Below are 12,061 nucleotides of genomic sequence, written 5' to 3'. Positions count from 1 at the left end.
TAATGTAGGGAGAGGAGAAGGCAGTGCTGTAGAACATTTTTCTCACCTCAAGAGGCAAAGAAAATCACCTGGGATGCAATATGCTGCTCTCTGCATAGACTCCAGTGAACAGGAAGACCTACATCCAAGGTCTACTAAAGCCAAGTTCCCAAAGCTTCCACAGTTGCCCACTCAATCTGTCCTGCAGCCAGTTCTCTCCTCCCTAAACTGTAGCATAAACCTGCTGGTAGTTCCAGCTGGTTTTTAGTACTGAAGGACCATTTCTCAAAAGCAGTGAAAAAAAAAATAGCCAGCCCTTACTGCTAACACAGCCCCAGAGGTGCACAAGAACCATTTGCAAGTCTGACACGGGTTTCTACAGCAACCTGCCTTCGCCTTGGCGTTCAATTCAGACCGCTCTAGAGCGCTCTGGTCTGCATTATAAAAGGGAAATAACTATTTCTGGTACTGAAAATGGATTTCACATATACACACCCCACAGGACAGGGGGATGGAAACAAACATATCTGGAGCCCGCTGCTGCTGCAGTGCAGCCTCCAAAAATACAAACTTGACCTTCAGGAAAAGTCCAAAGGGAGGATGTTTGGTTCTCTCCCTATCCACAGTGACCAGAACGGATGCTATTTCCAACTTCTATTGCTGAATTCAGAGACAACTTTTCCCCTTACCACAGGTATTGCTACAGTCACAGTTTCCTTCCACTTCCCTTCGCAAGTGTGTTACACTGTTTTGCTCTCCTCCTGCAAGCATAAGAAGTCTGCTACAGTGACCAGGAGAAAATAACTACACAAAGAGAGCTGCCACTTCTTAGCTCAATGAATGCCACTGAAATTTGCATCCTTCATCTGAAAAAACCAAGTATCTGAACGTTAAGCCTTTAAGTTCAAGTACTGAATGGAAAACCAGGAGATATTGGAAATTCGGGATGTATCAGAGAAGTGCTGCTACTACTTACATACAATGAAGGTAGATTAATTTTTGGTTTTTGTCCCCACCCTCAGAAGCAGCAAACTTGCATCTGAGATGCAGGATGATGAGGGGGGAGGAAGGGAGAGAAGGGAGAAACACGCAGCCCACCCACCAAAGAGATTGCCCCAGCAGTTACATCACCTCACTTCCTGCAGAAACAAGCAAGCAAGGAAGCAAGCTTAATATTTTAATTGAAGCAAAAAATCAACAGTCTTCTCTTGTTCTATGTAATAGCTTGACAGAAATGCTCATTTGCAATATTTTTGCCATATCAGAATAGGGACCTGCTCACTTGGCAGTGACACTTACTGTGTTCAGCAAACACTAGCACATCTCCCCTTCAGCACACCCATCTCCAATGCCTTTCCATCTCATTGTGTCCTCAAGACCAGCAAGCAGGAAAAAACGCAGACAGGTGGGAAGGAGCAGACCTGTGCAACCAGAGCAACCCACGGCTGCTCATGTTTTTAAAAATAGCTCTCAAGTCACACCACATTTTTCTGTTTTGTTTAAGCCAGCATGCTCAGACTTGTCTCAAACACCTTCCTGCTCTTCTCCCATTCGCATCTATGGAAGTTTTACCTTCAGTGTAATCAGAAGAGGAAAATCAGTCTTATCTCAGTCACATTCTTGCAGGAAGGAATCAAACTGGATAGCTTTGTGTGGGCATCACTACACATCTGTAAAGCCACCCCACAGCAGTGCCTTTTCAAACCCTGTCCATGCTGCAGTACAGAAATGACTTCACTGCATTTCTAGGACCTAACCACCTCCTCATGTCAATGCAGTTCTCATCAGCTCACAATTAGGAGAGTAAAGTCATGGCTACAGCTCTCAACAGGCCAATCTTGTAGCACCCCAGATCTTCAGGATTATGAAACCCATGGCCTCAGCCTCCAGAAGTGAGCTGCCAGCATCTTACTACCCCTTAACACTGAGATGGCAACGTAAGATCTGAGAACCCTATTCCAACCTCTCCCACCTCCCAAGGGTTCTAAAATTCAGCCCTTGAGTGTTTGCACAGGTGTCCTGTTGAGGTGGAGATTTGCAGTCAGCCCCATCCACACCAGCAGGGCCATTCTTGATTTGCACTGCCACAGCTGAGGGCATCTGTACTTCTCAGTGGGTTTCTCTCATTTGCACACCCTACCACCACTGGTGCATACAAGGCTCTGTCGGCCTTCAGGCAATTCCCAGAACAAACAGGCTGGTTTCCATTTCCAGCTAGTCACTGCCATTACCTGAACTGGCATCAAGGCAATATTTTTCATATGGTTTTTCCAAATCCCAAGTACAGGGGAAAAAAAGAAAGACATTATCTTCCACATAACTTGTTAAAACTGGTGCGCCAGGTCTTAAATTCACAAGAAAGAGTTGCATTCTGTCCCAGATACTTTGCTTAAAGCTCTTCCAATTTGACCTGTGCAGTCAACAGCGCTTGAGTAACCATAGCAGCATGTTCGAACAATGCCAAATACTTGTGAACAGACGCAGGAAAACTCAGAAGTGGAACACACAAAGTGCCAATCTGTGAGAAGCGGAAGAGCCGCTACCAAAAGCAGTGGAGCTGCTGACAAACCAGCCAGCAGATAGAGCCGCTCTTTGCCAAGGTGAGGGTCACAACAGGTGAGCGGGGTGCTAACCCATCTCAGAACTGAGATAACGGGTATACAGATGTAAAACTGGGAACCAAACCATCACTGCATTGTTTGGAACCACCACTGCTACTCACCTGGAACATTTTGATCAGTTCCTCAGAAGAGCTCTGTAGGTGTCAGCTACCCCCATCAGTCCCAGGCACATCACATTGACTGTTGTTTTCCAGTTATATTAAATGGTACGTGAGGCAGAGAGGTATTTACCTACTGCATCTATCCCTAGAGCTGGCTTCTAAGCTCCAAGACCTTGAAAGCATTGAAAAAGCTAATTAAAGCATTCTCATAAATAATTTGATCTCTTAGGAGGCAATGTACTCTCTACACAGTAAGTAACTGCTCTCTGTAATGGAAAAAAAAAAAAAAAAAAGATCATTTGCCAATGCAGATCTGTATTTTATTACAAGTGTTTATCAACCATTTATAATTGGTCATAAGGATAGGAAAAAAAGATGAAGGTAATATAAAAAGAGAATCTCTAATCTAAAATAGAGCACCTTCCTGCAAACCCCTTCATCACTGCAAAGCAAACCTACGTCTGTTCTGCTTTGCCGGGCACAAACATCTCCCCAGAGAAATCTCGCAGTAAATTAAGAGCCAGAGCACAACGCTCCTCCCAGGAGCCCTCTGCTGCTGCCGGGACACGAGGATGCGTGGGGCAGCCTCTGCCAGCACTGAGCCAGCAATAAGGCTGCTGCCCGCTCTGAGCTCTCCAGGGCAGGGGAGGAACCGACTGCGTGCTGCTACAGGAAAAGAGGAGCTGTATGAGAGACCACAGCACGACAGCACGACAGGCTTCTCCCTGCAAAGAGGCAGCAATGAGCAAGCACCAGAGTCAAACAGAAAGTTCTAAATCACCTGCATGCCCAGCGCTGTTACCCAGGAGGCTTTAACATGCTCTTTAACACACGAGGTTGCCCTTTCAATGCTTTCCTTTTCTCCCCTAGGATCAGGAGGCGACTTTTCTCTTGTGGAGATAAGCCTGGCTAACCGGCCCCGCTGCAATGGGTAACGATTTCAAGCTGACCATAGCATGCTTTCTATTTTATTTTATTTTTTAATACTAAGTGAAAAACTTCTTGTACCTTCAAAAACACCTTCTAAGAAATACTCATTCGGTCACCTTTCTCAATTCCCAACCATTAATCTTAACAAGCCCTGCAGAATAAACAGTGGGCACAGCGTAGCGCTCTGAAAAGCAGGGCAAAAAACTGCAGGAACATCCGTTGGTGTGAAAGAGAAGCCCACGCCGTGCCGTGCCAGCCGCCCAACCCGGCGGGAGGAGCTCTGCTCCCCACGGCCCCGCAAAGCTGGCCTGCAGGAACGGGATCAGCCGGGCCGTGAAACAGCGCTGCTCAGCACCCCCATGGCACAGCCCCGGGCAGGAGCCGGGCTGCTGGGGCCACCTCACGTGAAACTCCACCAAGCAAAGCCCTCCCAGCAGCGCGAAGCCATCAGGGAGCGTCTGCAAAGCGCGGCCGTCGCTCAGCCCAGCCCTCCTGCTGAGGAAACGGACCTGTGAGCGCCTCGTGCAAATCTACGCCTTCCTAAGCTCGGGCTTTTAGAAACGGTCATAGCCAGGGGTGCAATTAATTCCATTCTTTCCGAAAGATTTTCAGCTCTGAAAAACTCATGTATTATTTAAGCCTCACAGCTAAACTAACATTACCAAGGTCCGGTTTTCTTCTTCACACACAAGATAAAAAGAAGAGGAGGAGTTTTAGTGAAAGATCTCGACAAGAAGTCCCTTACAAGCTGCAAAACGCACAGGTTTCCTGCACCACCAGAGCCCTTTCATTATTTTGATGGCACCCTCTCCATCAGCAGATCTCCAGTCAGCGGCAGCCCTTGCTGTGCCCGCTCTCAGGTTCCTACAGCAGCATCAAGGGATCACGATCAGTGGCCAATGCCTCTGCCAGGCCGCCTTCTTCTGTAGCTGCACTCTCCTGCAAGATCCAGGCTTCCCTGGATGATGATGCCACAGGGGAAGGCTGATCTCCCCACTCAAGCTGGAGAACTGATAGTAACTACACAGTAACCGGCTAAAGATTCCTCACACAAAGACAGACACCATCAGAGAGCCAGAAATAAACCCACACTGTAGTGGTGTGACCAGATTTTGCAGAGCAATGGTTGTTCTGACTGAGGAAGTGCCACCTTCAGGCACGCAGCCGGCCCACAGCTCACCTCAGGAAACGCTCCGAGCAGGAACGGCTCAGCGACAAAACAGACCCAGCTGCTCCTCTGTGATCTCACATATTCGACCACTGTAGAAACGTGCACAAAAACAAGGGCAAAGCTTCACTGGTACAAATTACTGTTGTCTTCCTTGCCCTCCTGAGACCTAAACTAAGGATTTAAAGAGCAAGCGCAGTGCGGGAACCACCATCCACACGAAGGAGCCGCTCTCTCTCACAGCTGAGCCCCTCCTCCCCTCCACAGCTCTCAGCTCTAGCTAGACAGCAAGCGTGCAGCCACAGCCCTCAAACAAACTGCAGACATACAACACAATCTGCTCTTTTTACCGGCCAACCAGCCAAACAAGCAAGCAGACAAACAAAAAACCCAAGCATCTTTGAAGGAACATGACCAAATCCGTGACTCTTTGTCATTCCACAAACATTAAATCCATACAGGCAACAGTGCAGCACAGAAGCCAGCTGACCAGCAGCCACACCTGCCGAGCAGCCAGGCCTGGCCAGCTCACACCCCCAGGATGCTGACCTCGCAGCAGGGTCACCACGCCGCCCTCAGGAATCCTAGCTCTGTTTTCAAACGGGAATAGATCTTCCAGAAACCAGCATTACCACGTGTCCAGGTGCTCTGGCTGTCACTCAGCTTTTCCTAAGTTATTACTTCTGTGCATTCAGAGCAGTTTGGGAATGAAGGTTGTCTTGTCACTTTCATGCTCCATAAACAGCACAGCTACTGGAACATGGCAAGGCTTACTCCTGTTTTGCCACCTGCTTATAAATGCATACAAAACCATATCCATAGAAATCTATTGCAGAGTAATTGCAATAGATCTCCCATGCAAGATAAAGGGACAAAAAAAAAAAAAAGCACCTTTTTTTCTTTTTAATGAAAAGCCAGCATTGCACCAAAGAAAGATGAAGGTACATAGTAAATATGTACATATATTTAAAAGATTTCTCAGTTGAATGCATACTGCTCAGCTTTAGCTTTTCCTAAAGAGCACTACAAAACCCTGCCTTCAAATCCCCACCATCTCAGTTATGTAACCAGTCAAACAACAACACGGGACTGAGTTGTTTATCTTTAGCAGAAGAGACCCATCTGAGCTGCGGGTCAGGTGTAACAGGATCAGTGTCCCCACACGCCCTCTCACCTTGACGTACCTTGGAAGAAAGCAACTATTTTTAGTTTTGATTTGCACATCCAAGAGAAGCTCTGTTACACCCCCTGCGCTCCGGTCCTTCCATGGCCTCCTCAGCACAGGCAGGGCAGGACGCCGAAGCACACGGCCAGCTGTGCTCACTGCTCACCACCCAGCAATCACAGCTCACAAACACCCCCACCCAGCTGGGGTTATCAGGTGTTTGCTGTTAGCCAGTCCCAAAAGCAGACCTAACATTGGGAGTGGGTTTGAATAACCCTCCAAAAAAAAGATCAGCACGGCCAACCAAAGTACAAAACCCTCTGCCAACAAATAAATCCCAGCACTGAAGCAGTATTAACAACAGAGCACTTCCACCTGCAGGCTCCCAGCCATGCAGGAAAACCTCCACGACAATTTCCCCACCATTGCACCCTTTCAAGAGCAGAGGGAAATCTGCAAAAAGCCATTCCCCGAGAGGGCAGCCCTCAGAATGAGTAAAGCCAGACTTCAGTTCTGAAGAACAAAATAAACACCGAGACAGGTGGGCTGACAGAGGCACCAATGTTGGCAGGGAGGCCAATACCTGTGCAGCTCCCTGGCCCATGAGATGATCTCAGGAGATGAGAACAGAACAAAACGTTGCTCTATCCCTGCCTTTGGGACATGGTGGTGTATTTTTCTTGTGGGGGCAGGATATGCCAGCACTAGTGTGGGGACTTGTTTTTTAAACCAATCCAAACGAGATCTTTGAAGCCTGATGGTGCGATGTTCCACAGAAACTGCAGGCTCTCTGTGGCTGGAGGCACTGCAGCTGCAGCTGGTTGCTCTCAGACTGAGCACCCTCAGCTCGTTCACCTGCCCAGCAGAGCACGTGCCTTGCTGGCAGACCCTGCACAAATGCAGTGCCTCAGTACCACATTCCTAGGGCAATTTCACCCTGCTTGCTGACCTGACCTCACACTGCCTCCGACCAGTGCTGCGCCCCAGCAGCAAACTGCCATGCCATCTCTCACATCGGTAACAGCTACCACTGCTGTGCCCCACGTCATCCCCATCAGCAGCAGCGTGCAGCAAAGGGGCCGTGACAGTCACACCCAGGCCTCCAGTTCCAGCAGCTCCTTTTGGCCAAGTCTATGATTTAGGATATGTCGGGAATTCAGGTAACCTCAGGAAATCAGCTCCTCCCAGGTCTGTACTGTTAGCAGCCTCGAGAAATATTAGCAGAACCCACAGCAATAACGAGAAAGAACATTTGGTGTCTTATGTGACTCCACAGTAATTAAGAGACTCATTTTACATTGCTTTTTAATTAAAAGTTGGTTTTTTGTTTTGTTTTTCTCTTTAAGAACAGCATACTACATATTAATGGAAATATGTAACTTCAGCCTACAAATGGGACCGCCACCATCTTATTCTTACAATTCAAACATATGAAAAATAAAATATGATATTTAGCTATAGAAATTCCCCCACCCCTTTAAATTATTTTTCTTTTAAATAACAAAAGTATTGACTCTTTCCCAGTACAGTGCATTTGCTGTCTGCGAGCCACAAACCAAGTAGTCACATCGAAGCCAAGGAAATAGCAACACTGTTTGCAAAATATTTAGAGAAAATTAAAAGATATTGCATTCCGGCCAGTGCTTACAAAAGAGACAGTCAGCAAGAATTGAAAAACCAGCACATCTTACATAGGACCATTATAATAACATAGAAAACAGCGCAGAAGACTTATGTTGGAAAAATATATAGTGATTCTCAGCAAGCAGAAACTGAACTTTGGCACTTGCTCATAAAAAGGCCTTTCAAAGCAAAACAGAACAGAAATTCACTTATTCACAGCTTGTATATTTAAAAAAAAAAAGACAAGGAATAAAGCAAGAGAAACAATAGAGGAAAGTTCACAGGCCAGGTCATTGTAAATTCAGTACATTCAGCCTACAGAAAATACAAACAATCCTTCATCCAACCATCCCTCCTGGAATCCTGGCCAGGGAAAGACAGGCTTTGGGACAGAGCCCCACCTACAGCTTCTCTGCTTCCACAGAGCTACGCTGGCCACAGCCCTATCTTCACACTGAACTAGAATTGCATTTGTCAGATAACATTGCCTCCTTATCACAAAATAAAGATTTCTCATCTGAAAATTAAGAAGCAAGACTGCTGCACTCAGACAGTGGCTGTTCTGCTCTACTCACAGTTGCACATAATCACTGAAATATAAGGATTAGGTGATTTCCTTAAAAAGGGCTAAAAAAGAATGGCTTCAATTCAAAGGGGAGACAGTAGACTGGAAGGAAGGGCTCCCATTTAGCCTGTTAATCTCAGTGCTTTGTCAGACCGCACATTATCAAAGGAGTACCAAAGCGGAGCTGTGCAAGGCTGCTCCCCAGCCCTGCCAGGAGAACTGCTGCCCTGCAGCAGGGCCTGACCCAGCGGCAGCTCAGCCCAAAGCATGTTCTTGGCTTAGGCCATAAGGAAGGAAGGGCTGCTCTAACCAACAAGTGCTTCTTCCACTGTCAGGCTCAGTGCCCCAGAACTAACAGCTTTTGATGATTTTATTTAGTTACTTATTTGTGCACTGAGGCCACTCACTCAATTTCTTTACTTTCTATTTTTGAGGAGTTATGGAAGGGCAGAGAGAAAAATCAGTGCTTTAGATTGCACAGGAGATCGTCCTACTAAAAGGGGGCACTTGATGGGAAACACTTGCAGCTACAAATCTAGCAGACGCTCTTCACATGTCTCCACAGGCCACTTAGTTGCACCTCCAAACACATCCACGTTGTTATCAACCCAGGGGATGATGTTGCCAGGCATGTTGGTAGAGCAGTTAGCAATATTCATGATGTCTTCAGCTTTTAAGACCCTGTCCCATATATTGAACTGGCTCATCTCCCCAACGAAGGCTTGAGTTGCATCAAATCTTCCTCCAACCGTGTCCTTTAGGCACACAAGAATTAGGATTAGATGAGAAGGTTATTTCAGCATTTTTTTCCACCAAACTTGCAGACCCTCCCACCCGCTGCCACCCTGCTAGAAGGAAGTACAGAATTGCACTGACGAGCAACTTCAAGCTTCTGGAAGGACCACTGTGAACAAGATGTTATTCTGTGAAACAGTTAAAAGCCCCAGTCTGAAATGGTTTAGAATAATTTAAAGCAAACAGTAGTAACTGCATATCACCACAGAGGTACACAGCCACTTGTAGTTGGAGCTACCCTTCACTAGCCCTGTCCCCCTGAAGCAATGCAGCAGGAAGGCAGCTTTAGATACCAAGTCTGACTTAGGATCCATTTTGCAAGTTTGGCACAAGAAAGATTCAGCAAGAACCACACTGACGCACTAGATCTCTCAAAGCTTTACAGTTACAGATTAAACTGTAACTGCAGCACTTTGTCAATTGTCCACAGGGACCACAAGATGGGATCTATGGGTCTGGACACACAGGCTTCTGCTGGCTGAACCACGTGAGTAACTCCAGCTGTTACTGCACAAGCCTGAAGTGTTTATTTGCTCAACTTGAAGACCAAAATCATACTGTGCAATCACACTAACAGAAAACACAGCATAGGACGAGGCCAAGCATTGCACAGGAAAGTAGTAAAAGAGTTACAGAAGGTTGCCAGCCATTTAATAGTAAGCTGGAACATCTGCTATGTCAAGTGTGTTAGGATTCCAAATTAACCATTCTGTCACTTTATGTCATGGATAAAGATCTACTGAAATCAGCACCAGGACAAAATTAATTCTTGATTGTCTTGCCCAGCTGTGAACTTCAAAATCCTGGAGAAATAATATTTTCTGATTTGTATTACAAATCAATGTTTTTTATTAGTGCAACACACATAACAATCCAAAGAATAGAGAAAAATATGGAGATAACAGAGCCATGAATTCATGGGCAATAGATTAAAGAGATATTAACTAAATGAAAGATTAAAAATCCTTTGCTTTTTTCCCCATATTCACAAATGACTCATCCTCAATTTCCTAACTGTGTTCTGTTAGCAATACTAATATCTAAACTTCCTTAGCATTTGCATTTGGAGAGCTATTTACTTACACCTTTAATGAGAAACCAAACATACTATTGTATATAATATGTAAAATTCAAAACTTTTACTTCAGACTCATCTTTAAAGTAGACACGAACTTCTAAATTAGTCATGAACTCCACTGTTGTAAAGATACAACATGTTACATACCTGAAAAGCCATACAATTCAGCCTAGAGGAAATTCTCCCTAGAAGGTACACCTATAAAAGATCCTGATAAACCCACATGCTCTCCAGTTCCCACTGTTGCTGGTCTGCTCATCCCCACACAAATTGTCCTTTGTCTAATCTGAGGCTCCAGGACTGACATTCTGACTATTCTTAGGATAATGGGGAGATGGAGGGGAGGGAAAAACAAACAAACACACAACCAATCTGTTAAGGGGGATGGCCAATTTAGGTTCCATTTAAAAAAAAAATTCAAGTAAGCTCGGTCTGCTTCAGGAAGCTCCTTTTTAACTGTTGTTGTCTGTAACTTCAGTGGCTGCATTGATAGTTGTCAGCAATCTAGCTCAAAGAACTTCACTTAAGGCATTATTCAGATTACTGACAAAGCTGCACACTGTAGCATTTAGAGTGGGAATAATTTCCAACATGAATATTCTGAATATTTAATAAATGAAACAAAACTTCAGTGTGATTATATGAAGTTTCCTTCTTTTCATCTTTCAGACACCACACATACAACAAAGGCCAACCATTTAACAGATTTTCCTCACAGCTATATGTCTGGGGAGTCTTAATTTTCCTCATTTTTATTGGGCTTTTTTTCCCCACACACACACCAGTGGAACTCAGCCATCCACATACCTGCTCCTGACCCAGGATCAAGACACCTCCAGGTTTAATTGGGTGCCAAGGGGCAAGATTCTCTCCAGTGCCAAGCTTCTCTCCATCCTGAAAAGCCTCCCACATTCCGTCTCTTGTTGTCCATGTTATACAAATATGATGCCATTTTCCATCACTAATGAAGAGAGGAAGCTGAGCAACCTACAAAATGATAATAGTAACAATTTTAAAGAATACTGAATGCTGCAAACCGAGTCTGTGAAGTTCAAGCACAACATTTCTAAAGAGACAGTATCCATCTACCATCTGCATAGGCTGAAATGGCAGGAGCAGATGTGAATTCATATTTTCCAACTTTGTCCTAGCAGTCCTGTCTTCAGGAATTAAACCTCACTGCTTAACCCTAAGTTTCCATCCAGCGCTCACACGTTAAGTTTCTCTTCAGGTGTAAGGTTTGCCTGCACCATTTGCAGTAAGAACGACTCACAGAGAGGTCTGCTTCCAGTAGAGCTCATGGAAGCTGTTATGCAGGGATTATGCTCCATTACGACTTTGAGCTAAAAAGCTACCCAAGTCAAAGACACAAATGCAGAGGGCTACAAAGCAGCTGTGATGTGGGAGAAAGAAAAATGTAACAGAACATGAGTACAACTGACATAAAAAGAATTGGTAAGACAAGCATGCTCACGTTTCCTTCTCTTCCAGAAGCCATTACAAATAATCTGCTTTTATTTTTATTGATTTGGGAAGATGGTAGGACTGTTACAAGTCCTGAACCAGCCACGTGACTGAACCAGCTGGGCTGCCCTGTGAATCTGTAAACATACAACTCCTTGGAGAGCAGTGAATTACTAGGAAACCTCCTGGGCCAGAGAAAACAAGGGATGGTGCCTAAAGGCAAGCTGCGTTACAGCACAGCCCGGGCAGAGTTAACAATCTCAAACCCAGCCGCTCTGCTACCAGCAGATCCTTACATTTTGTAACTAAGCCAAGCCCAGGGTGAGGAAAAAGGGAGCATTCAGTTAATTGTCTCTTTGTATCTAGACAAAGTCTTGAAAAGTTACATTTAACGGATGTTCAGTCAATAAACATGGTAAAACCAGCAACAATTACATGCCTTTTGCTCTCTGCTTTCTGCCAATGTAGTCTTAACATAGCTAAACTTGTAGGATTATAAAGATAAAAATACGGCTGTTGGCTCAGATCTCACAGGTGTTGTAGTAGTGTGGCTTCAAATACGACTTCTGTTC

At 45.3% G+C, this 12,061-nt stretch overlaps 1 protein-coding gene across 1 annotated transcript in view; it reads right to left on the bottom strand.

Annotated features, from left to right (window-relative positions):
- Nucleotides 1–7,252: 7,252 nt before the first annotated feature.
- NPTX2 (neuronal pentraxin 2) overlaps nt 7,253–12,061 on the bottom strand; it is a 52,751-nt gene continuing 47,942 nt past the window's right edge. Inside the window, exons 7-8 of the mRNA XM_414750.8 lie at nt 10,833–11,012; nt 7,253–8,907 (exon numbers count right to left, since the gene is read on the bottom strand). Of these exons, the coding sequence (XP_414750.3) occupies nt 8,680–8,907; nt 10,833–11,012 (408 nt within the window). The 3' untranslated portion in view covers nt 7,253–8,679. The remainder of the gene's footprint in view (nt 8,908–10,832; nt 11,013–12,061) is intronic.

The sequence above is a fragment of the Gallus gallus genome, chromosome 14, assembly GCF_016699485.2.
Source record: "Gallus gallus isolate bGalGal1 chromosome 14, bGalGal1.mat.broiler.GRCg7b, whole genome shotgun sequence".
Taxonomy (NCBI): Eukaryota; Metazoa; Chordata; class Aves; order Galliformes; family Phasianidae; genus Gallus; species Gallus gallus.
The sequence above is the reverse complement of the archived record's forward strand: the minus strand, read 5'-3'. Positions and strand labels throughout refer to the sequence as shown.